This window comes from Ixodes scapularis, unplaced genomic scaffold (assembly GCF_016920785.2).
Source record: "Ixodes scapularis isolate PalLabHiFi unplaced genomic scaffold, ASM1692078v2 PGA_scaffold1__304_contigs__length_218370807, whole genome shotgun sequence".
NCBI classification, from domain to species: Eukaryota; Metazoa; Arthropoda; class Arachnida; order Ixodida; family Ixodidae; genus Ixodes; species Ixodes scapularis.
Genome location: NW_024609846.1, coordinates 160,255,820 through 160,282,667, shown reverse-complemented (window position 1 = coordinate 160,282,667; position 26,848 = coordinate 160,255,820). Strand labels below are relative to the sequence as shown.

Genomic DNA, 26,848 nt, shown 5'->3' with positions numbered 1-26,848 from the left:
GCTGCCGCCAAGAGTCTGCTCTAGAATTATGGGAGATTCTGACTGCTATGTCCTCTCTAGGGCTGTATGATGTACCATCGGGTTCAAATGAAATACAAACAGTGATGGAACTTCGAGTCGACTTCCGGCGCAGCTTCCAAAGTTGGGTTTTGCTTGGCGAGGTTCAAACACATTGGTACAGTGTAGGCCGCATATAACGTATGTCGCAGGAGTAATCTTTTTTCTCTGGTGATGAAAACACGTGAAAATTCGCATCCTTTATACGGTACGCGTCAGTAATACCTTCAACTTGAACACAGCCATGAAATGCTCCAAATAAGAAATCCGGGCGATGTTCGAAAACACAAATGCTTAGAAAGCTGTAGTCGAAGCAAACAAACACGACGACACAAGCGTTTCTGTTGTCTTGAGAGTGCCGCCACGACATCGCCGCACTAATAGGTGGATCTTCCGTTCTAGTACGTGCTGGGTTATCATAGTGAAACACAACAAAAATTCACAGTCAAGGATAGCGCTTTTACGCGGAACGATGAGCTTCCACCACGCCGTCTACGTCGACGATCACAACCGACGCCATGTTTGCGGATAGAAGCAGCCGGCCCGCAACCGGCATGCAACGCGCGCGAACACTTATCCTTGACCTGCGATTGGTCTGTCGTTGCGGTTGTTTCCAACCTTTTCAACGCAGCGGAGGGACGCACGCACGTGAACGACATGTGCGTGCGTCCCTCCGTCGCTATGGCAACTGAAGCCTCTCTCTTCGCTTCTCCCCGCTTCTCCGAGCAACCTCCTTGCCCCGCCAGTGCCGCTTGTGTCGCACAGGGAAGCGTGCTCGCTGCGTTGGTCGGTCGGCACGGTCGGCGGGCTGTTCCAGAAACCGCACTATAACCGGTGTTTCCCTTCGCGCGCCTGCATTTTAAGCGCTATGTAATTACATGGAGTTCTATGGGAGGCGAACCGGTGGTTTAAAAAAGCCGCGTTATACCCGGTCCTGCACTATAAGCGGTTACGTTGTAAGTGGTTTATACTGTACTTGCTTTGCTTCCACAAATCCTCATACACGCAGAAATCTGAGGCCGACTACAGCCGCCACTGAACTTGCACAAAGAGAACCACAGTTACAACCAAAGAGCAGGTTATTAGACATTGAACGCACTCTTCTATCCTGAACATTGGTCACTTAAAAATACACAAAAAATTTACCGTTATTCCTTCTCCCCTCCTTCAAACTTCTCCTTCAAACTGAACAACGAATCCAACCTTCACAAAGAAGGACTTGTAGTTTTCAAGACTGACCTCCCAAAAGACCTACCCTCCTCTTCAATTGCTCGTCTTACAGACAGCAACATCGATAAGCAACTGTTGTTAAGTTCGAACACGGGACTTTGTTAGATTGAAACGTACGAGGTTGTAGTAAAATGCTCGTACAATGCAACAGTACATTTGGCTTGCCTGCATGGCCCACCACAAACATGAGTATGGTTAAAAGCTGAGATTTTTAATGGTAAATATATCATGAAATAAATTTCTGCTTCCGCTTGTTTTCTTCTCCAGGTGCCTTTTTATCATGGCATTCAAATTCTTACGTTGGCATTTGATGGGATAGAGAAAAAATATAAAACTTGGTTCGATCCAACTCAATATGGTAATCAGCAAAATACAAATATAACGTATATGTAACGATACGTTCCATTTTTTTAACTGTAACGGGAACGAGTTCCTTTTTTAGGTATGGAACTTGTAATGGGAACGCGTTCCCAAATATCAGAAGGAACGAGGAACGAGCTTTCGTTCGTTTTTTTTGAGAAACGTGTACAACACTGAATAGATGGCACGTCGAATTGTATTCAAGCGAAATGCATGAACAAACCTTTTTCGCAACGCAGACTGATGTTTCAACACTCCCACCGAAGTATCTTTATTCGCTGGGCTAAGCATTCTGAAAAGGGCAGCGGTTCGACTGTCTTCTCATCTCAAGAACTTTTCCGTCGCTGTGCTATCGTCACCCTACCATTTAATAGATGAATTCATTTTCAGGCGAGATGCACAAACAAACCTTTTCCGGAACGCTAAATGCTGCCTTGGCTTTCAAATCAAATCGTTTCTACCTACTGGACTAAGCATTATTCAACTGAAAAAAGGCAGCGGTCTGGGAGCGCCCTTCGTCTTGACAGCACTTCTGTCAGCACAGCCATGGTGATGATTCGCTGAATCGGTGCTTGAGCGAAGTTAGACTTTTGCGCAAAGACTGACCAGCGACGCCGTCATAAAATGGAGCAAACAAAGAAGTGCGCACGGCACCATGTTCGAATTTAAGTTAGTCTTCTGGCGGTATAGAGTGCCTAGATTTTAGAGAAGGGGCAGCTGTTCCATGCGGATCACATGGTTTATGGGCCACATTTGCAAAACAAGTAGCATCCTGCAAGGAGTCAAAAGCGTTCACTGTCTCCAAACTTCTCCGCCTCTCCGCCCGGTTTTCTCGGCGCGCTGGTCACGTGACAACCTAACGCAGATGCACTTGCATCTGCGTTGCATGAAAATACAATGTATGTGTGGAAGACGTATAAATGCTGAAAACTAATAAAAAAAAAAAAAAGCAAACGAATATATAAAATGTGCCCCACCCCCACGGCTTTTACTTCTGAAAGTTATGTACTCTAACTGACGTCTATTCTAGAAATTCTAATACAAATGCCACGTTCCTTCAGGTATAAGACGAGCGTGTGGGGCACCTGTTTTCACATTTTGAGCATTCTCCAAGGTGCTTGGGTAATTTATAAAAAAAAAATATATTGCTGGACTCGTCCACATTTCTTTGCCGGCGTAACTGCCAGCTTCTGATAAAAGGAGAATGGATTTGCTAGAGATTTCACGAAACTAGCGAGCCGTGGGCTTGAGCATACCGAGTTGCCAAAACGGTTTTCTCAAAATCCCAATTGCTTCCGTTTTCTTTAACTTTCTCATAGTTCAGCACGCAGGCCAAGGTCATACTTTGTGCAAATAGAGATTATTATCAACTTCAAATAGCACGAACGCCCAGGTTTTCTCGCTGTTAGATGCAAGAAAGACGGGCGCAAGCGTACCTGATTGCCGGCCGCACGCCTCGCTGTTCATCGGTGACCTCACGTTTGGGTGGCGGAGAAAACTGAAGGAAGCCTAGGGAGAACAATGTTTCGGTTTCTGCAGCGTACGAAATATCCCTTTTTCAATTAACTAGAGTGAATTTGGGGGAATGAGATAGCATTTCGGAATCAGGAAGCCATCCACATTCAGATAATGCCTTTAGATTAGGTAGTTAAAAAATCGACAGAGTTCTCCTTTAAATATACTTTCAGTGTTTGCAATGTTCTCATCCACCTTCTAGGCCGCTGTTATTGTTTCCTTGGCGCTCTCGCTTTTATCAAATGACCACTTATATGGTCTTTTCTTGTTACTAATATGAATGCCACCTTTCTCCCCAAAAAATTTTCCATAGTGTGAACCGTACCACAGATCGCGGACGCAGCAGATTCAAGTTTCATGGAGCAATAAACAAGCAGGAACCCGCTACAAACTTGCCTGTCAGTTGAACGAAAACTGCAGATCGCAGACGTAGCAGAATCGCATTTCACAATGCAATATACATGCGGGAACAACTCACGTGTTGAGGGAGTCAGCATCGCGTGTGCAGATTGTGGACTAAAACGTGGGAATCTGATACAAACTTGCATGCCACGGGAACGAATACTGCAAATCGCAGATGCAGCAGAATCGCATTTCAGGATGCAATACACATACTTGGGGAACGACTTGCATTTTATGGGAATCGACATCTTGCGCACAGATCGTGTACAAAAACGCGGGAATGCGCTGCAAACTAGTATTTCACGGGAACGGATACCTCAGATTGCCGACGCAGCAGATTGGCATTTCACGATGCAGTATACACACGGGAACAACCTGCGTGTTACAGGAGCCTATATCGTGCGTGCAGGTCGCAGACAATAACGTGGGAACCCATTATGAACTTGTCTGTCAGATGTATCGATACCGCAGATCGTGCAGTTCTTGCCATTCCCGTCGGACATCGTGTGACGTCCGACGGGAAGGGGAGGGTGGGCGATGTTGCAGAATATTTATGTTATAGATATTTAGCCAGAAAAATGGGATTGGCAATCTCTCGGGGGAGGGCATCCTTACAAAACTTTACGGTAGTCGTCAACTGCCCAATACCAGCCATTTGAGTGCTATCTCTTGCTTGTGAAGGTCTTGAGGTCTGGTCGCCCGATTGCAGCGGGCATGTCTCTAGCAGTTGTCTCCCGCTGTACAGCTGGACCAGGCGCTGTCGTCCCTGCACTTCCACCGGAACAGGGCCAAGGAGCAGAACAAAGGCATTGCCGTGGTGGACGTCAAGGTCTTCAACAGCCTGCTCAGGGGCTTCTCTGCCAAGGTGACCCCCTGTCATTCCTTTGCCGGGGTGCGCCCCCAAATTCGAAGGGGCATCCCGTTTCCTGGCGTCTGGCGAAATAGAGCTGCTGTTCGCGATGGGTTAGCTCCTTTGAGTGCACTTATAACAGGGCACGGATGCACCGCGGAAAAGCAACACCTGTGGCAGCGAGCTCTGCGGGTTTTGCTTTTCTGCAGTGCACCGGTGCTCAGTAAGAGGCGCACTTAATGGGGTAAAGGCCTGTCCAAACATGAATCGTGAGGCAACACAACTTTGACATAGGCCGTACGGCGGTCTGCTTCCGTCCGTTTTTTTTTTGCCAGGGGAGAAACTTCTCTCCATCAAATTTCGCCCGTGTCCTCCATGGGGGCTTTGAGCATGCTCATCACGTGAGTCCGGACAGCCATTGACAAGCAGGTTGGTTGTCGGTCAATCGCTCCAGGCCTCCACTGCTCTTCAGGTCCCGAAAAAGGGACAGGAAAGGGCAGTGTCTAAAATCTTGCCTGGATCCGAGCTATTCCAGCGGGTCGTGTCCGTGATAATGCAGGTAGAGCGACGCTGGACGCTGATAGGTTTTCGAATGCAAAGGTACAAAACCTTTAACCTGAAGCAAGATCGAGTAAATCTTGGCAAACGTCCAAGTATACGAAAATCCGGCAGCTCAGATGGACAACATTGGCTGGTGGTGTGTGACGTCAAGTCTGACATGCACCGAGGTCACCGAAAAGCGGAGGAAGTGAGGAGGAAAATTATGATTTTTGCTCAATGGTGTTCGAACAGACATCGGACTGCCAGACGCTTCAACTTTTACGATTTTTGCCGGAGTTGTGTTGCCTCACGATTTCTGAAGTCGGACTGCCGGATGCTTCAACTTTTACGATTTTTGCCGGAGTTGTGTCGCCTTACGATTTCTGAAGTTTCCTGTTTGAGCAGGCCTTAATCTGCTTCGATCGACCATTGGAAAAGTATGAACATCACAATTGCATGCTTGGGGGAAAAGCACACTTTCAGAGCAGGATGGTGCATACGCGCGCCTGGACCCGTTTGCTCGAAGCTGGTTAACTTTAAACATGGCAGGAAGTTAGCAGCGTGTCTCTACGAGGGGGAATTTTAAATCACGTGTCCAGCAGGGCAGGGAGAGCGGGGAAACATGGCGGTGCCCCTCCCAGTGAGCGTCGTTCACTTTGGAACTGATGTATGTCACAGTCACTGCACTATTGGGCATGTTTGTCAGCAATGAATGGTGCAGGAAGCTTTCGCTTTCTCTTACCTCACTTAAATCACAAAGTATGAGCAACTATCTCGCACCATTTTTTTTAGAAAGTTTTTCGAATCTCTCGATTCCTAAACCTAAAGGGACGTGGTAATTGTAGACATGGTAACGTCTTTGGAATCCTAGTGGACTGTCTTTACTCGATCGGCCAAGCAGTGAAAGCACAAAGAAGCAGACCGCATACCAATTTTCAGTGGAGTCGAAGTACACAATTTCTATTTTATGAAGAAAGCTTTATGTACAGTTCTTACATGCTCGCCAACCATGCTGCCGGTGTGCCGCCCGCCTTTAACTGCTCACTTCTTCCTCATTGTTTCGCAGCACTGAACTTCGTCATCCTCTTTTGCACTGAGAAGAAAATTTGGTTGAGGGTTGTCTTGACTTCCCATTATTTGTACCATGAGCTACGAAAAGTGTTTCTCAAGCTCACATGTATGCCACAAAGCTTCGTGAAAACCTGGCAGCGCACATACTCGGGTCCTCCTTTTTCAGAAATTTTGACACGAAAGCTACTTACGTTGGCTACAACTAGTAGGTGAGACGGGCTACTACCGCATAATAAAACAGGAAGCTATCACGCATCCAGCCGTTGAGATGATTTGCTAGGTACTTGTACGTACCTAGTAGGGCAGGGTGGTTAACTTTTTGCCGCGCTTAAAGTTCATTACCCTCGAGCAAAGGGGCTGTGATGTATTAAAAAAGGAACTGAAACTTTGTGAATGTTGATATTTACATTGCAGCAATATTTTCAAAATTAAACTGCGGCTGTTATGCAAGTATATGTTAGTCAGAGATGCCCTGACAACCTGCGTTCATCATTCGTAATATGCACTTTACTTTTTTTTTTTTAATTCGAGATTTAAGAAAGAGTATTCGCATATAGCAAGGTTTGTAAATCCACTCAATTTTGATTTGGTATGGCTGGTCATCTCTATAGGTTTCATTTTATGTCAAATTCGTCATTTACCTGTCATCCCAAAACATTGGACTTCTGAGGTCACAGTCCATAAATATAGTTAGACTAAAATGAACTTATAAATGAACAAGTGGAAGCTTGGGAGCAACTGTCACGAGTTCAGCTGCATTTTCGTTTAAGCATGGTGCAACAGTAGTGATAAACTTGGAGAAACTATTTTATATTTGATTCCGAAATATCCGCCCAAAACCAGTAGTATTTGCTTCAAACTCAAAATTCACTACTCGTGCCTGACAAATTTACCATTCTAACAGCTGTCCTATTTAGTTGGACGCAGCCACGTTTATGCCTCCAGAGCTAGCTGTGCTGCGAGATTGTGTGCAGAGGCATCCAAACATCTGTAAGTCCCTTTCACGGGGACCAGTAGTGTAGGCAGAGGGGGAGTTCAGGGGTCGGAACCCACCCCAAAATACCAAAGCTACCCCCCATCCCCCTTCGCCTTGGGCCCGCTCGCTACCCTGCACAAGGCACGGAGCAAAGGGGGAGCGCGGACTATCTCCAACTTCTTTGCTTTCGAGAGGAATGTTTGTAAAGTGGAAAATGCTCAAATAAATAAAATAGTCAATATTCTCCATTCACGCTTATTTGATGGAATGCGGAACTTGATATTAGATGTATAGAGAACGGATATTTTGAAACATTTCTGGGGTGAAGGATGGCGATTTTAAGGCAAAGTATAACAAACTATCCTCACTGAAATACATAGTTAAATCAAACTGAAGTGGACATAATAAAACACACACATGGTGATAATATAAAACAATGTCATTGGTGTAAGGAATATTAAATTAATTGTAAAAACAATTGCACTGTCAGCAACGGGTGGCACTGCACCCTCGCACACCTTGTGTACTGATCAGAATTACATGCTATCGACTAGAAATTACCGCGAATAATGAAGTAACTGTGATAGTTAATTCAAAAAGCAATTTACAGGCTGTCTGAATCATTTAGTTTATGCCAAGCACCTACATTTTAAGATGCGACCGCCTGCATTCACGGCAAGTAATATCCAGGATGTCCACCGCTTGAACTTCATTGTCGTGGTGAACATTCAAAAGCACTAAACCGAGCAGTCGCTCATATGAAGTGGATGCTCTCAGGTATCTTTTTATCTGTCGTAGTGAAGAGAATGAGCGCTCAGCTTCTGCCGTTGTTACGCGCAGAGTCGCTAGGATCTTGAGGAGACTATAGACGTTTGGGAATAGAGCATCCGGGCAGAGGGTGACCGCCTGTAGCGCAGACATGACAGGCGTTTCATATTTCTCCCTCTTTCATTGGACGCCTAAAATTTTCCTATTTTTGACGGAGTTTCCCTCACTTCGTGAAATTTCCCTCCATCGAGACGCCCATCTCGATGGTCGCTCACGGATGCGATGAAGTCCGTCTTGCTTTCTGCTTTGCTTGTCGAGGTGCCATTTGATGCAATTCATTATTAGAATAATATTTTAGTTGCATGGAACATCATAAACTCCGAAGGGCCTTTACATTCTCACAATGCATAGGCGCAAGGGTATTCAAGTTCATTTCCACGTTCTTTGTGTGGCTTGCGTGTTTGTTTGTGCTGTGTGATGTCATTTCTCCGAGTGACGGAACGACGAGTTCGGACTGACAACTTCTCATTGCCTCGAGAATATGCCGCTGCTGCCTATGGACCACACTGCAAGTTAAAGCGGCCTAGCAAAAATAAAACTTCCTTTCCTTCGGCCCCTTGTTCTGTAGCATGAATTTGTTAAACCTTTAATAGATAATAGATTTTGGTTTTGTGATTGTTCAGAATTACCTTCGCCCTATATATAGGCCCTTAGTGCTTGTGCAAGGATGGTTGCTCTAATTTTTCAACCGCGTCGAGATTTTTTTTTTTTGCTGCTTAATTTTTTGTGACAGTGTACAGTTAAACCCGTTTATAATGAACAACAAAAAACACTACGATCAGTTCGATATAGCAAGTACAGTAAAACCTCGTTATAACAAAACGGGATATAACAAACTAATGGATATAACAAAGCAATCATAATTCCCCTTGCTTGCTAATAGTGGGAAGAAATGGACATTGGCTATAACAAACTAATGGTTATAACGAAATAATTACGACCGCTCCTTCAACTTTGTTATAACGAGGTTTTACTGTACTTCGATAGAGCAAAAACCATTTACAACGAACTTCCCTGATGCATTCGTTGTAAGGCGAGGGCTTCTCTTTCCTTCTCTTCTCTTCACTTCCGCCTTGTAACAACGTGCCCGAAAGGTGTTTCTTTTTTTTTTTTTGCATGCCTGCAGAGTTTATATTTTTAGCTATCTCCACTTCTGAATCACTTCTGTTCACTCAATTTTGTTAGCAACTTGAGCTTCTAAAATTTTCTTTCTTTCCCACTTCATTTTTTTTAGGGGTCCCCCTATTTAGGGGTCCCCCTTTTTTAGGGGACCCCTAAGAAGTACCACAATACCATGTGAAAATAAATGTGCTTTCTTCGATTCCGTTCACCCTGCCTTTGGAGCTCTTTTTTGGCCACCATCTTGGTTTTCACCGATTTGAGCGGACAGGCGCCCGCGTCTAGATTAACCCGGTTCTCGGTGAAAGTGGGGTGGGTGCTTCCCCGGTATCTTACGGCATGAGCATGTGGTCTTTCTGGCATCGTTACTTGTTGCACAAATTTCTCGCATCAATCCTTTTTGCACAAATTGCTCGCGTCATTCTTTTGTGCATGAATCTCTCGCGTCGGTCGTGAAGCGTCAACACCATCTTTTGGGGTTCCGAAAGTGCGACCGTGCCTCCGAGCTGCCGCTGAAGACTTCGTCATGCCGTCGGCACGCAGGGCAAGCTGGGGCGGGTGCAGGAGCTGCTGCGGACGATGGAGCACGACGGCGTGCGGCCGGACGCCCAGTCGTACGCCGCCCTCCTGGAGGCGCACGCCCGCCAGCCGAGCCTCGCCAGGGACGACGTGGACGGGGTGCTGCACCAGATGGCCGGCCAGGCAAGTGGCGGGGACAGATCGCCGCAGTCGACCCTTTTCGCTCCCAGATTGTGTCGCTAGGGACTCGCTTTGGCCCCCGTTTGTGCAGTTGGAAAGGAGGGAAAACGGAATAAGGGAGGCTTCTAAAAGCGGCCTTTTGGGCTCCGCGAGAATCGCCCCCGGAGCCCGATTACGCACTAAAGTGGATTGCGTTCGATCGGCCGTTTTCCACGGAATAGTTGTCACGCTCGACCGTTGTACTTGACCGTCACACGCCAAATTTAGTGGGGAAAATGCGACTTCGGGTCGCGTGACGTCGTGTTGCACTGAGACGTCACGTCATGTAAACCACACGCAAGGCGTGCGATTTGTGCTCGACGTATTTCATGCTCTCAAGTAGCTGTCGGTGTGGTCGAGCTTCTGTTAAATTTTTTGTTCTCTCATTGACCAAGTGCCAGCTTGTCGGCCGCACTGGTCATACCTGTCGTAGTTTCTTTCAGTGCTGGCAAGTAGAGAGAGGCATTGGGCATGTTTCTACCTCGCATTGTATATTCTTGCTGGACATGTAGAAAGCTAGGGCTAATTTATCTCCTTTATGCACGAGATGTTGAGGTAATTTGATAGTGTATCTTGAGTGGCCCATACGAAAAAGTTGCCCTTTTGCCGTACTGGTGTGGCAACGCAGAATGTGATGTACTGTATTAGTGTGGAGAAACTGTATGTACACATACGGGGGTGCAAAGTGGCCCTGTGTCACGCTAAGTAACCGCTCGAACTCTTCGTGGACATTTATTTTGTGGTTGCCATCTTCTCGGGTTGTGTGTTACCTGTTTCGTGAAACTCTCTTGAGTGCCATGTGCACATGACTTTCTAAGTCTTGTGCACATGGAAGTAGACAGACAAGAGTGCATTAGTTCGCTCTTGTCTGTCTACTTTCTTGTCCTTGTATTTTTTGCGGTGATCATGGACCAACTGGCCCAAATTGCTACCTTAATGCAGTTTATTTTTAAGTGATGCCTTGAGGAGCATAGAGTCAGTACCTTTTTTAACTTTTTTGGAATGGGCAGGGCTGAACGGGAAAATGCCCTTTTTTGAGTGCCCTATTTTCGCCCCTTCCTTATTGTCTTTCTGTAGTTTTGGTGCTTTTGAACCTGATATACCACACCCTGGGTTAAAAAGAAAAAATCCAGCATTGTTTTAGTGAAGGTGTTTGAACAAGGTACTATTTTATATGGACACAGCTTAAGATATGCAAGGGATGCATCCATTACAGGACCATCAATATATCGACAACTTTCTTCCCAGGGCATCACGCCGGAGGATCTATTCAAAAGTTGCAAGTTTCTGGGGGACCAGAGGGAGAGAGTGCTGAAGGTATTTGTGGACATATCTCTTCTGCCTCTTTCTAGTTGTTTTGGAAAAGTCATCGGTCCTTCTCCCAGTTAGACTCGGCAGTTGGGACTGTTTTGTATGGTGCGACTGACTTGTAGGTCGGGCGAAAACATTCTGTTTATTTCCTAGCTTGTGCCGATGAGTGACGTCGTACCCACCTGCCATGCCCAGCCGCGGCGTTGGCTAGCTTGCGTGGCCCCCGCGTGCCGCTTTTCTTACTCTCCGCCATGTTGTCGCACTCGCAGCACGCCAACAACAACCGCGTTGCTCTACGAAGCCTTGTCCGCCACCGTCACTGAATGGCTCTGCAGCCTGCGGGCGACGTCTCTATACTCCATCTCATGAGTTGCGTGCAGCAGAGGAAAGAGCACAGGCTCGAGTGCATGACTTTCAGATTTGCTTTTCTTTCACGAGCGCTCGTGAAAAGAACACAGGTCTTAAAACCATGTGCCTTTGCCTTTGTTGCACACAACTCCCGAGATAGAGCATAGAAGTTGGAAGGGGGGGAGGAGTTCTTCGTCGTGGTCGATCGGTCCGGTGTCGCCACAGACAAAGACAACGATGTTACTCCCTGGCACGAGCCCGACGGCATGAGAAAATGAATGACACATTTTCACCGAAGCTTTGGAGTCGGTCGCACCGTCTCTTCCGTCCTAAACACTGAATGCGCTATGGGCCTGCATTTGTACATGAAAGGTGTTCTTTTCTGCCATTTCTTTTGGTTTGTGCCTCAATTTTAAACTGCCTATACAGTCAAACACCTCTATAACGAAATCTCCGAGAGCGTGAAAATCCTTTGTTATACAGGTCACAACGTTATAAACATTGCAACCCCCCCTCCCCCCTCCGCAACCAATCTAAAAAAGCAGGATAAACGTACTGATCGAAACCAACCTTCATATCAAAGCGCCAAGATATCTACTCTCGGAGGCAACTGCGTTGCTCTCGTAGGATCGGGCGCGGCAGCACTATCATAGCTGCAACGTACCGTAACAGCACGGCAGAATCGGCCATGCACTCGGCACGCGACCATGGTGTACATGCAACTGCTGCAGTGCGTGGCGCAGCGGGGAGGGAGGACGGGGTGAGGCGCACAATTGAGCCGACTGGGCCCTTTCTCACACATGTCCGGCACAAGGAGGGGGGGCGCGTTTTTCCGTGCAGCTTTACTGATTTCCCTTAGATTTTGGCGTCGGGGGTTGAGTCGCAGATCATGCTTCCTCGACCGGATATTATTGCTCCAAGGCAAAACATTTTGGGGCTCGGATCAATTAGGATTGGGAATCTTGGATCTTGATGAAGATCGACGCATCGGTCAAACAAATGCCAAGACGGCATTAAAAAGTTGCAACTGCCCTTGAAAATGCTTGTTTTTAAGATACTCTCGTTCTTGCGGATCCTTTTAAATGCGCTGACACCAGGGGCAAATTTAGAGGGGGGGTTTGGATGTCCTGACCCCCCTCTTGATTTCTGCATGTGTAAAATTTGGGGCGTAAAACAAAGGAGAGGGGGAGGGGTTCCTAAGCATATGGTACGCTGACCTACACCTGACCCCTCCCTCAGGAAAATCCTGCATCCGCCCCTGCACACGTGCAAAATAAGAAAATGAGTGCGCGTATTGCCCCACGGGTGCGTCGAAAAAAAAGAAGAAAACTTGTGTTGGAGTGGAGTGGCGGTGCACTCAATCAACGGCGCAAGCAAAACGATAGTATGCACGTGTGCACGCAGCCCGCAGCTCGCAGCAGAGGGGACGCCGCATCCACCCACTCACCGTGCTGCTTCCTTTGCTACTTCGTGTTCACTTTTGGCCCGGATCAAATAATTTGTTAATGTGCAACTTCGTGTCTAGATGGTGCCATGTGACTATGTTGCGTACAGGCTTTTTTAGTAGCAACATAGTCGCGTAGCGCCATCTAGATGCAAGGTCGTACACTAACATATTATTTGAACCCAAAACCGGGAATGTGCGGTGCAGCGACAGTGAGGGGTGCGGCGCGGCGATGACAGAGGGGCGCGGTGGCAGTATTTATTGTCGCTGCTGCCGCAGTATTTTTGTTCTCTACGCACGTCATTTGAGAGTGACAATTTACGTTAAATCAGTTACTATTGTCCTAGAAAATTTACAAAATCGTGCAATTGCTTCAATAAACAGAAATATTTGTTAAACAGGAATTCGTTGTAGTATAGTCAGAAAAACACATTGAACACATGACATGGGAGATTGGCCGGGGCTCTGTTTTTGCCTTGGTAAACGGGCGTTCTCATAGTGCAGGTGTTCATTATAAAGGCGTTTGATTATATTTAGATGAAGTTACAACTTGCAGCACTGTGCCGCTCGTTGAAACGGTCTGCAGTCGGTTTGTTCGATTTACTTGCACCTCCTGCTCCAGCTGCACTCGATGCACACCGCCATATTCGACTTACAAGGGCAGCCTGTCTCAGAACACAGCCGGAAGTACACTGCCTTGCACTTTTCTGCACTGGAGCAGGCCGGTTCAGGTAAATCGAATGAGCCTAGTGACTTCCCTTATATTTTATTCACATGCTGCTTCAGAGTTCTGTGAAGTCATATAGAGACCCTATAAACTAATAGAAACATGATCTTGCTTCCTCTGTTCCCTTGCTAACCAACTGAAAGTCTTGGACAGCACTCGACGGAAGGAGTTTGAAGGCAGTGCCTGTTCTTTGTTGGTACATTGAATTTAATTTTTGGAAGGATCTCAATACTGTGAAGATCTCTTAAAGCGTGATATTCCTTTCTTTCGGTTCCTCAAACTTCTAACTGTTGATGTCCCAAGCACTTTTTTTGTGGCCACTGCTTCTTCGTCCGGCAGGCCATTCATGCGGTGTTGCCGGACTTTGAGCCAGCTCCCCCGAACTACCCGACGGAGTACGTCTGCCCACTCCTGGAACGTCTCAGCCAGCAGGAAAAAGCGGTGGGTGCCCTGCAGAACCAGCTTTGGCCCGCTTGGTTTGGAGGGAAAGACCCCAAACAGACTAGGCATAGGGGAAGAATGCAGCTGTTTCTACACTAGCCGGCTTTTGTTGCAGCTTAGAAAACCCTTTGTGACATGTTTTCTGTGCGAGTTTTGTTTGCAATTAGAGACATACATTATCACTTGACAGAGGTAAATAAGTTTCTAGGGATTTAGCCTGAATACTATACGTGAACAGTCGACATGCTTATGGGTAATGTCATAAGGACGTCCTAACTACCTTGAAGTACAGCGAGGGACTCCTTGCCACTCTCTCTCAAATCATTTGCAAGGAGATAGCTTGAACATTTATGAAACCTTGATTTCACTGCTTCAAAGCACAGCGCTACGGCCGAACCCGGATATATTGAATTCCAAGGGGATTGCGAATAGTTTGATATATTGACAATTCAGTATACCAAAGAATGCTAATGTAAGCTTCAAATGAACTTTATGCGCATCTACAATACCGTATTTACTCGAATCTAGGCCGGTAGTTTTTCCAAAAAAATTAAATCCGAAACTCGGGGGTCAGCCTAGATACGAGGATCCGGCTCCGCCATGACCGCGGGACGCCATCTTGTCTACATCGCTTCGGGAAGATACGCTGTGTACCACGGAACGCACGGAACGTTTGTCTCTACTCGACGCTATGGCATCGACCAGTCGATGCCACTACTCTGCGGCTTTTAAGAGGAAAATTGTCTTGGCTGCTGAACACTCGTCCAACCTGCAAGCCCAGCGTGACTTCGGCCTGGGCGAAACAAATGTGCATCGCTGGAGAAAGCAGCGTGGTCAGCTCTTTGCATGTGCGGCAACAAGAATGGCGTTCTCAGGACCGCGGAAGCGAAGGCACCACGAGCTGGATCGCGGCCGCATGGGACGACATCCCGGCGGAACTGGTAGTAAAGCCGTTCCGAAAGTGTTGCATCTCGAATGCCCTGGACGGTACGGATGACCTTGCGTTGTGGGAAGTGGACAGTGACAAAGGTACCAGTGAGGACGACGAATGATCAGGAAAAACGCGGACATTAACCGTGAGCATACCGTCGGATTCGTGACCGAAATAGTGCTGTACATTGCAGATAAATTCAGTTCTGTGTTTAATTTATGGTGTTTTTCCTATACTTTTTGGTCAGCCTAGAATCGAGAATTTTTTTTTTGATTTTTCGGCCCTGCCGTTTTTGCGGGGTCTGCCTAGAATTGATGCTGGCTTAGAATCGAGTAAATACGGTAGTTATTGAAGAAAGTGACAAACAGAAGCTGACTCAGTGGGGCAGCCAAGAACTGCTAAATGTTGTAAAACCTCGTTAAAGCATAGTCGACAAGAACCGCCAGCACCGCCGCCCGCGTGCGTGGCTGGCACCTCAACAACACAAGCAATCAAACGCAAAAAAAACAAAAAAACAACGGAAGTTTAAGGAAACACCGGTATGTATAAACAAAAAACAACACTCTCTTGATCCGTAAAAAGAAAAAAGAAAAAAAAACAGGCTTAATTTTAAAATAAATGGTGGCAAAAAAATATGAAAAAGGAAACAGCGAAAAAAAAAATATAACCAAAAATAAACAAGGCTTTTGATGTATGATTGCACAACTCTTGTTGCTTCACTTAACCAGCTAAAGACTGTGGCTAAATAGTCGAAGTGGAGTGTCGATTTTCCCCTCCGCTTCCTCGCACTCTCCACAAACTCCAACAACAAACGATCATGCCACCTGTGCCCCTTCACGTGGTTTGGTGTCTGCTGTCGCGCGCTGTAATCTTGCCTCATGCAGCCTCAGCCTGTGCAAACCATTGCAGGAGCAGCAATGGCAGTGTTCGGGGAAGCCTCCCTTCCAGTTGGAGCACGACGCCCAGTTAGATTTATCGAGCGTCCCAGGTGCGGCTAGGTGGGGAAGTGGGAAGTGAAAATATCAATAAATAAACTTACCTTGTTAAAAAAATGAAAAAAGGAAAAATCCTGTTTTGGGTAATCTCTGTCAACGTTTGCGGAAAATGTCCTAACCATGATCTCCTATACGTAGTTGGTGACAAGAGTGAAGTGGAAGCTCCTCCCACCTCTCTCCACTTTAGCAGAGCAAACGCTGGAGAGGAGGTCGCCTCTTCTTCAGTGTTCGCTCTGCTAAGGTGAAAAGAGGTGGGAAGAGCTTCCTTATTACTCTTAACCAGTCACTGACTATTGCTGTAAAAGCAGCCGACAGATGTCAGAAACGTCGGAGGGGCACTGGCGCTGAGCTTAGCAGACAATCTTCCTAAATGGTTCACTATGCCAGCACACCTCTCTAATGTACAATCCTAAAAGTGCCATAATTTAATTTGAAAAAAACAAAAATGAACAGGAAAACATTGTTTTAAATCTTTCCCAGCTCCCCATTTTTGTTACGGAGGTGATCGGCCAAGGTGCCGCATACTCTGGCATCATGCTGCGCCATCTGTCGGTAGCACATGCAACTAAGCGAGCATGGTCTGGACGTCGTACGAGGCAAGTTCGTCCGTTGATATTTTCACTCAGCACTTCCGCCACCTAGCCGCACCTCTGCGGTAAATCACATCGTGATACGTTGAGAAGCTGATTTCTGCGACTCTAAAGCGGGCTCAAAGCGTCGGTGTATGTGCCGTAGTTCAGTTTCCCAATTATAAATCTAGCCCAAAATTCATAAAAGATAAGTTTGTCTTCACTGGCGAAACAGCAGCTTAATGTCGTCGAAACGAATTTGAAAAATTGCTTCTTGGGATCTGCTTCCTACGCATTTTTCAACTTTGTAGCTAAAGTTCACTGCCAGTATTTCGGGAAGCTGTGTGTCGGGCTCTTTTGCGAACCACTTGATGCCACGAGAGCAAAGCGGGCGTCTTCCACGTGTCCAGCATGAGACCTTCCCTGGAGAAGTGGTCTCCCTGGCGAGCCTGCGGAACAGCGCGGGGGAGCAGCTCTCCTGGGAGGTGCAGGGCCAGGTGGAGGTACACTCAGTGGCAGCCAGGCTTGCCCAGCCCTCGGAAAGGGTCCTTTTCTTGGTGAGTCGGCCCATGGTCGCCTGTCACAGTCCCAAGACTTTTCTTAAAGAGTCAGACCCCCTTGATGCTTGTTTCGGCAGACCGCAGTAAAGAAAATGTGACGGCCAGTAACGATAAGACTGCAATGGCGGAGGAGAGCTGGTTTTGAGCTTTTGGTTTATATGAAGTGTTACTAAATAAACTTTCAGCCTAGTTTGAGACGACGCCTTCCGTCTTCATGTTCCTGTTTCTTCCACTTTTGGTTTTCTAAATTCTCCACCCAGTCTCAGGTGGTTAAAGAAAATGGTAGACCAGTAACGCTGTTTTCGGAAACATGGGGTGCATCACCATAGATGCTCGGTTAGCAACCCCTACGCGACTCCTACGCGACAGTTTATTTCGCACCGACTTTTGGAATGGAGAATTTATAGCATAATCTTTTAGGCATAGCCTAAAACCCCGAGCAAGCGCCCACTTACAATTTGGGGATTATCATGTATAAGTAGGGGATGGAAATATCTAAAGATATGTCCCTTGTGTATTTTCCAAATGTTACAAAAATTGAAAGGTGGGCACTTATTGTGGGATAAGCGGATGCTTAATATTTTTTGTAAGTTCGATATATATATGTTTTTTTTTTTGTACTTTAATTTTGGGGGTTGCTTTGCAATAGCAACCGAAGAGTCAACCTATGGGCATGAATCAAATTTCTGAGCCCGTCGAACCGACCAGGCTGCTCTCCCGCGTCGGCTGCTGTTCCTTCCACGCCAACCCAAAGCGGCAAAGCTCGAGGAATGTCAAATTTTTCAGCATGGTTAATTCAATTAGAAAAATGTAGAATTTCTCAACGTGGTTAATTCGAAAGTTCGAAATTTCGCTCATATTTTGAGGTCAAAAGTTTGGAGTTTCGAAACTCGATTAATTTTTCAGCGTAATAAATTCAAAAGTTTGAAAAGGCTCGGACCTTTCAGTGCGATTTTCAAACCTCAGATTTTAAAAAAGTTTGTGGCATCTCTAATTAGGATTATATGTTCTGCCCTATCTTTTGTATGAAGAAATATATGTTCAATCCAATCACAGATTTAAAATCACCATTTAGAGGTGCATCTCTGTACTGTATTTGAGTGACATATGGTAATAAATAAAAAAATATATTTAAGAACCCTCATCCCCCCTTAATCCGGGTCAACGCATTGGAATCTGTGTCGAATTTATCGAGTCTAAAAAGCAAGAGTTGGCGAGGAATCTTATTCACAGCTTTGCAAAAGTCAATCAAGATGCATTCAACCTGCGACCCACGGTCAAGGGTGGAAACTAAATTCTTCGCGACAGTCAGAAGTCTGGTTTTGAGGACAGAGGCCCGCAACAATAATTTTGCAAACATAAAAAAAAAAAAATATATAAAAAAAAAAAGAAAGTAGCTGTACGAGAATAAATTATGTGCTCTAAATTTTGCGAAGCAGGTTGATTAACACTTTGAGTGCCGCGCCCATGCAGGTTTCAGTTTCGTATTGCTCCCTATCTCTCCAAACCGGGCTGTCGATTTTATTTTTTTTGTTTAGGGCAGTGTTTTGTTTCGTAATAACACCTGCTTAGGCGTATGGAGAGTTTTGCTTGGGGGACTTCTGTCTCGGTTACTCCTTCCTCGTTCCAGAAAGGCGAACTTGTGTTGTTCAATTTCTTGCTTTATGGCGAACACTGAGAGGTATAAATTAGTAATTAACTATTGTAGTAATAAACTAAATGAGAAAGTCCCAGTTTCAAATAAAAGAAATGTTGGTTAAGGCTACTCGACAAGCGTGACCTCAGGGTGCAGTGCCTCAAAGTTTATTTCGAGAAAAATGTCCTTAATTGGAGGCACGCAGACACCACTTAACTTTAAACCCATAGATTGCTGCACCTTTGATAACTAAATATGCTATGTAATTCCCACTATCGTTTTTCTGCGTGGGACCAAAATTTGCTTTCGACGTGCGAGAAGAAGACTTGGCACTCAAAGAGTTAAGGAAATGTGGTCAGTAATTGAGAGAATTACGTTTCTCACATGATTTACGAACTGGATTCACCTTTACTTTTCTCAAAATTATCCAGTAAAACAAATTTTAAATTTTCGGTCTGTTTAACAATCTTGTCAGGATCAAAAGCGAGCCAATCCTTTAGAAAGGAGTCATAATCTAGAAAATGTCTTCGTTAAAAGATTATTTCAAACCATTTATTTTTATTTTTAAGCATCACTTTAGTCTGAGGCTCTCAGGTTTTGCCAGCATCTGGAGCATTGCTGAACAAAACCCTACTGTCAAGACCGGTTATAACGAAGTCAACGGTAATCGGAAATCACTTCGCTATATCCGCTATTTCGTTATAACGGATTTCGGTTCTAACGAAGTACAAAAGGGAATGGGAAACTGTGATCGCTTCGCTGTAGCCGCTATTTCGTTATAACCGACTTCGTTATAACCGGTCTCAACAGTATTTTGAGCCTTTTCACTTTTTCATTGGGAACTGTTTTAAAGGTCTGAATGGGCATCTCCTTTAACCGTTGTACTGAATGACCTTGCTTTTTCAGCGCAAGCAGATCGAAGCCAACGAAGCAGCCTGGCGGGTCCGCCTCAAAGGCGCCTTTGTTCAGAACCTCAAGGCCCTGTACAGCCACTCTTACAGTGAGGAACCCTCGCCATTTATTCCAGCCCTCGCAAGCTCTATTCGCGACTCCAGTGACCTATAGGGGGCGCCACCACCAAACAAACATGGCGGCTGAGTCCAGGTCGCGTCGGCTCGGCCGGGCCGCCTTAACAGGTGGCGCGTTCAATTTAACAGAGTTTCTTTTGTTTAATGCCCAATTTTATAGGTATTTGAGCTGAGACGGTTAAGTGTAGCCGGTGCACATAAACTTGCAGAGCATAGTTTTGTTTTCCAACTGTTTTTTTTTTTTTCTTTTCATGTCAAACTTTCGTTTCGGAGATTTCGTTCGAAACCGAAACTATGGGCTCTGGAGAGACGGTAATATACTAATCAGTTTTGATCATCTGAGGAAAGCGGCAATGACTACAGGATTATTCCTCCGAAAGTAATTTTCAGCTAACTCGCATGCCTCGACCATGCGACTTATCTGTCCGCGAAATCGGGCTTTTGTGCGTATACGCGTTTAAGAAACAGGTTCAGTCGTCTGCTCGGTCAACAACGCAGGCTGCAGGAAAATTACGAAAATTAAGCAAGCGCTTCTTGGGCCAAGGAGCATGTTAACCCCCCGGCGCCGCACTAAGCAGCTGATACTCGTATTTCAATTCAGGTTTTTGTAGCAATCGAGAAGTCATTTTGACGAGCGGGTTATGTATTATATTACATACTATTGGCGGGGGTGTCCCACTAAAGCGATATTAGTATATTCTTCGGTTTGAAATATGAGCTTAGTTAATTAGCTATTAGGTGAACTGCTGAATAAAAGTATATTTGACAGACAGAGAGATATTAACTTAAACTTAGCGAAATGGTTCTAGCCGGTAACACGGAGACGAATGCGGATAAACTGAAGAGAGTCTTCATTGGAGATTCACGCAGAACCTCTCTGCATTGAACTTGACTTCGAATCCTGAACGGAAAAAATGAGTATTTTTGTGGCCGGCCAACCTGAGAAATGTAGACGTATATTGCTGCTGGCTTAATTCGACGGGGGTATAATATAAATATTGGAGGCGCGATAGATCATAATGCCGTGACAGCTTCTAACGTTGCGAGACGCGTCCCCCACCTTTTGAAAAACAGATAATTTCCCTCATTCATCATTTGCAGCGAGCAGGCTTTCCTGAATCAAATAATTGCGAAATCAGCCCAACTCCTTCAGAGTGGTCTAGAGGATTTTTCGGCGAAAAGCAGCTAAGATGACTAGCCAACGCACCGACCGGCGTGGGTGGCTCAAACTTGAAGCTAATCGAACACAACCAAACTCAAGAAAAGCAGCTATCGAACCTTCCCATTCACTTGAAGGAGGTGGCATTGGTGTTCCCTTCAGTGAAATGCCTCGTCTGTCGTCCTCCCACTGTTCTACATCCTTATAAAGAAACCCCTTATTAGTTACCAAGCAGTCGTCACTTTGAATGTGATTTGAGACAGACAAGAAATCAAAACGTTTTTCCGGGATTTTTCCCCATCCAAGAAATTGAAAACACGTGGTGGAAGGAAACAATCTACTGAGGCTTCACCGCACTAATGAACACTCAGGCAGACTTAGGAAATTTTCGGACCTTCGTGAAATTACTGTTCGCCATCGTGCCGACAACACGTGTCCGCGAAAGCCACCAGAGACGCGGAGGGGCGCGGAGCGACCTGGACCGGCTGGTTCCCGGTTTTCCCGCTTGGTGGCGTCCGTTTTGCTGGAGTCGCGAATGGTCAAACACACTGCTGACCATTGTAGCACATGAGAAGGAAATATATCTGCCTGGTCTTCATTTTTTATATTTATTAAACCACAAAGATGTTAATTCCCATGTATTGCAGCAAAATATTGTGTCTGCGTTTTAAAAACCGCATGTGAAATTTGTGTTTTTTGGCCCCTCTGAGATGACCGTGCAACACCCCTTGGCAGCATGAGCAATGAAATGTTACAGTAGCTATGTAAAAAAGTTGAATAAATATTCAAATTTATTTAATCTTCACACAATAATTTGACGGCGATAAAAATAATTTGTTATTTATTGGTGTTCTTTTATTAGTTGTACGATACTATGTCACGTGATTGCACTACAGTTTCGGTTTCAAACACATCCGTCGAAAAAGTCTCGAGCTATCACCGAATGATTCTGCTAAGGAACACTATATAGAAAGGATTCTGCCAAGGTACAGTACTGTTAAAATTTGAGAGTTGGTCCACTTAAAGTATTCATCCGAAGTTAGTGGTCGTTTTTGTTCTCCTTCCATGAGCACATTCAAATATCAACTTCTGGGTCGTCTGTCGTTTGGTAATCATGCTAGCCACAATGCTCTTTGTTCTGCGGCTTGCATTCCTCGTGAAAAGGGGTTGCAGAACGTGATTGTGTGTCAGAATTACAATTAAACAAAGTGTAGCAATAAAAAGCATCTCGAGCGGATTCAGACCCAGAACTTCACGAGGTCAACACAGCGAGAAGGGACGCGACAGACCCCTTGGTCACCAGCATGTCCGGTGTGAGAGGTTTACGGGCATGCACATTTTCGCAGATGTGGTCGACCTTCTTCAGCAATAACTCGACATGCCGCTCCTCAAGTATACAAAGGCGATCCGTTTTAATTTTTATTTATTTATTTACAGAAACAACCTGCAGCGCCGAAGCATTATAGCAGGGAAACACAAAATAAAACATATACTCACGAACATAAATACAATGGCAAAAATGCAATAATTACTGTTACTGATAAAAGAAATCCTACGTACGTATCCTTCGCGTATATTTCCAGTCTTCTCATCCTTTTTCTGCAAGCGGAACAACATTTTTTCGGTCTAAGCGAAAACGCATTCCCCGTGTTTGCGACCCTTCGTTTGATGATCATATTGGGATGCGGCTCAACCTATCGAGGTTGCAAACAATTTCTTTAAACTCTCCTCTGTAGCTCAACAAAGAGTAGTGTAAGCAACATTCGGTGTCGGCGTACGACTTGAAGCATAAAACTGACCTCGGCGCAATAGGTGACGCTGGAGCTCAAAGAGGTCGGCCATCTTGCAATTATCTGAGCAAAATATTGGACGTCTCATGTCACCTGTTGACTTGCTTTGAATTCTGCCCGTTTGCAGTGAACCGGGGGATGTCCTTGTACCCATACCTGTCTGTGCTGGCCCCAGAGGTGTACGTTAACATCATCATACAGGTGAACTTGAGCTTCTTTTTGCACTGACACTGTCGCTCAAACAGTCATAGGGCTTTATTGTTGGATGCAAATGGGTATTGAGGCTGCAATTTTTAACCTACAGTAACCATGTCTCGTCTAGAGCACCTTATCAGATTCTTGTTTTCATACAGAATTGCAGCTGACTTCATTGCACTTTCCTCAAAATGGCTCATGAGACCTTCCGTGTAGGCAAAAGCGTGCGCTTCCAAGACAGCAGTTTTGTCTGAAAGCATCTACTGCTGCAATAGATGTAAAGCATCTACTGCTGGTCTACTTTAGCTCACGGTTGCTCTAAAATCTATGCCATGAACTCTCGTGGGGGGTGAAGCATCACTAGTGTTGCTTGGCTGTCCGCACTGAGTTGACAGTCAGCTCAGTTTTCCAGCATTAAATATATACTCGGGATGCGGTGTCTGACATAATGAATAGCCGGGACAGGAGTGCAAGTTATGCAAGTGGTGCGCAAGTTTTTTTTTATCAACTTTAGATCGGGGGCATGTGCAATTTGCAGCTGTGGCTAATATGTGAGAAGAGGTATTAAAAGATTTGTCAATTTTGTGGGTCTCCAGAGTTAAATTTTGAGGTCATCTTTTAATGGCAATAACTCGGTTGACGTGCCCTAAGCATTCTAATAAACACAAAATTATGAGCATGCTTGGCTTTTTTTCTATTAAAAACATACCATCACAACATGCTCCTGTCTTAGACTGAAAAAAGGAGTGTGGTGCATTGTGTTATAAGAGGGAAAAATGTCATATCATAATTTAGAGTTTTTAAGACGATTAGGGTACATGAATTGAGTGATTGCCATAAAAAGACAAATTCACAATTCACTTCAGTGCCCCTTCAATGAATCAGTCGATTGTGCCACATACTTTGATGGAGCCCAACTGTGAAAAGGGAGTGGCTCATAGTGTAGGGTGTGTGGGGTCCTCCACATGTTCTCACAATGGTGCTGGTTTATACTTCGCACATTTGGGAAGTGCCATGAATGGTAGCTTTCTTCTTGATTCGCAAAGCGCTAGGGTTAAATTGGATGACATTCAATTTAAATTGGATGGCACTTGGATTAAATTGACCTTTGTTTGGATTAAAATTAGTGGGGAAACCTGTGGAACTACACACATGTGTAAACACGTGGCTGTAGAACGATGGCAAGCTAGACTGATCGTTTCACACTGATCAGATGGTGTAAAAGTCAAAAAGCAGGCATAAAATATAAATGATATATGGGACAATGCAATGCCTCGTGTACACCTGTCTTTCCTCCGGTATTTTTTTTTTACATTGGACCCTTCTAATCAAACTATTTATTTACAGCTTAATTACATTCCAGCATAAGTAACCATAACCAGTATATTCTTCGAGGGTAACTCTTGCAGATTTGCAACCAGGAGTGCCGCTCAACTGACGTCGCAGATTGCGCCGACATTGCAGGAGATGCGTGGCTTGGCCATGTCGTCAGAGACGTTCAGCCCGGCTCTGAGCATTCTGCACCAGGGGCTGGGAGCCAAGGTCATGACACGCTACGTCACTGCCGTCAAGGAGCACACGGGCATCGCTGCCAAGGTGAGCGTTCCTTCTGCGTTCCTCTTCACCCAAAGGTTTCTCGTTTCTTCTGCGACCATCGTTCTGGCAGAAGCATTCTTGTTTGGCCGTGCAGATACCAAACCGCGATAAATACGAGTACGATGTTACCCACTAGTGAAAAATATACCGTTTGAGAACCACGGTGTAAAAACTGTCGAGTTTCCAGAAGGATTACGGGAAGGAAAAAAAGGCAACGAAACAGTGCCCAACAAAACACGCAGATGAGCGAAGGAGAATGCATGAACCGAGGCGTTGGACGGACATGTTGGTTGCTTCTCCCACAGAAGCTGGGCGTGCCGGATGTAAGCAAACGCGAGGCGCATAACAACGTCACTTCTGAGGCGCTGCTGATTGGTTCAACCGTTGGGCCACTCGACGACCGGTTGCTAGATTTGGTCTGGAGGTGACTGCTCCAAACTGGCCGCTTTTGCAACTTGTGACTGTCACCTTTGCGACAAAAGTTGTCACGCGACAGCTGCCCCTTGCAAGTGCGAACGTGCCTTTAAATGGGAGCTCCATCATCAGTTTGTACATTTTTGAGCTAAGCTTATTTTCTGAAAGAGTACAAGAAAGGCGTGTTCCAGCCCAGAGCAGCAAAGACTTTCCTCAAAGCTTTTTAAATAATTTTTATTTGTACAAATACGATAGAACCGAAACTTAAACTATAGTGCAACTTTACTGGTCCGCTATCTTTTTGTGACGTCAGATGTTGTATAAACATCAGCGTATGGGCAGCTTGAGCCTGTTTCGCCCAGCATCAGAGCAGCCGGAAGGCCGTCATGATCGTCCGTAAGAAATATTAGACTGCGATTCACCGAGGTTGTCCGAGTCAAGCAGTGGCCAGCAAATATGTCTTAAGATTTTCAGCGGCAACTTTTGGACAATTCGCCGTTAACGTTTGATCTGCCGGCATCGCCTCCCGAGGGGAACACCCGTGGTGGCTGCATTCGCGTTCCGCCGACATGTGGACCCAAATGCCGCTTCAGAAGCAAAACGGTTTGGAAGGCTTTGTTTGCTAGGAAAGTGCAAACTGTTTTCTAGCACGACGACCACGCAAAGAGCCGGCGTTTGCGTCGGACAGCTGGGACCCAATTGCATCACAGAGGCTTCTCGGTTGGAAACCGATGTCACTGCTGCATTTCTTTGTGGTGTTATTGCACCCCATGGAACATCACCAATTGCCCCACACCCTATCGCACGCAGCAAATAGCCTAAACCAGACACAATCTGCTAAGTTACAGACACTCACTATCACTACAATCACAATGCCATGTAGTATAAGGAGCGTCTTCTGCTCTCAGATACAACATTTGGTGTCATGAGCGCCCCTGCTCGTTGTTGCTGGTAGAGGTGCAGCCAGTCATTCGGAGGTGTATGCGTAAAATTCAAAATTCGTTTTCTCGAAAGAGAATTAATATTTTGCTGAGATATTTTGTAGACATACTCGGGGGTGGATATTTAGTCCCCAGTGAAAATTTTATAAAAATCGACGGCCATCAATTTTTTGTTGGAGCTCCCCCTTAATCTGTCTTTCGGACGTCTCCCTGTTTGGCCTTCATAACGCGTCGAACTCGTTGATCTCTTTTCTCTGATGGCCGAGGGACCTCTCGGTCTCGGCGTCTATGCCGTAAAGCAGCGCGGAAGCTTACGGACCGTGTAAACAATAATGTGCATGCGAGGGAGCGTTTGGCTCGTAGACGTGTATCAATGAGTGACTCAGATGCTCTAAAATAATGGTTAAATTGGAGGAACATTTTACGTAGGTCCAGGAAGCCCCCGAGGGTACTCTGGGGAACACAGCTTGGGAACACTTGTTTACAGAATTTCTCTCTCAGCTCGTCTCACTTTTTAAAGACATCAATTTCGTTTGTTATAATAGCCAAAGTTCATTACTATCACGCGTGTACGTCAGTCGCCTTCTTTCCCGTTCTGTGTGGCATCCACTGAGCAGCGCGCACCGTTACTCTGCAATGGTTGCAAGTCTCGGTGTTGTTTTCTTTTCATGGCTGTTCGGCCATTCTTACAGCCACACACGTGGCATTTCCGCGCTATAGTTCGAGTTTATCCGGGCGGTCTTGAGCGATTGTCACACGCATATCCAGAAATCGGATTGCAGTCTCGAGTGCAGCGACTTCTCCGGGATCCAAACTTGCCACCCTTGGATCTGTGAGCCAGCGCTTCGCCTCGGAGTGCCAACCCACAAATCCGAGGGTGGCAAGTTTGAATCCCGAAGAAGGGCAAGAATTTCAGTCGCGCAGCAGACATTCCCGAGTGGTCAAAATTACTCCTTGGTCCTCCGCACGGGTGTGCTGGACGCCTTTTGTTTGTTTGGCACACGAAACTTCCAGATTTGACTCGATTTGACATCCGGTTTTACACGGAGCTCCGCTCGACTTACGGGCTACCAAAGC

The 26,848-nt window shown here is 45.7% G+C and overlaps 1 protein-coding gene across 2 annotated transcripts in view; it reads left to right on the top strand.

Annotated features, from left to right (window-relative positions):
* LOC8030692 (DNA-directed RNA polymerase, mitochondrial) overlaps nt 1-26,848 on the top strand; it is a 102,728-nt gene that overhangs the window by 9,180 nt on the left and 66,700 nt on the right. For both annotated transcript variants that reach the window (XM_029995037.4, XM_029995026.4), the window contains exons 5-12: nt 4,310-4,429; nt 9,492-9,650; nt 10,935-11,003; nt 13,856-13,957; nt 16,863-17,009; nt 19,555-19,648; nt 22,753-22,826; nt 24,285-24,416. In XM_029995037.4, the coding sequence (XP_029850897.2) occupies nt 4,310-4,429; nt 9,492-9,650; nt 10,935-11,003; nt 13,856-13,957; nt 16,863-17,009; nt 19,555-19,648; nt 22,753-22,826; nt 24,285-24,416 (897 nt within the window). The remainder of the gene's footprint in view (nt 1-4,309; nt 4,430-9,491; nt 9,651-10,934; nt 11,004-13,855; nt 13,958-16,862; nt 17,010-19,554; nt 19,649-22,752; nt 22,827-24,284; nt 24,417-26,848) is intronic.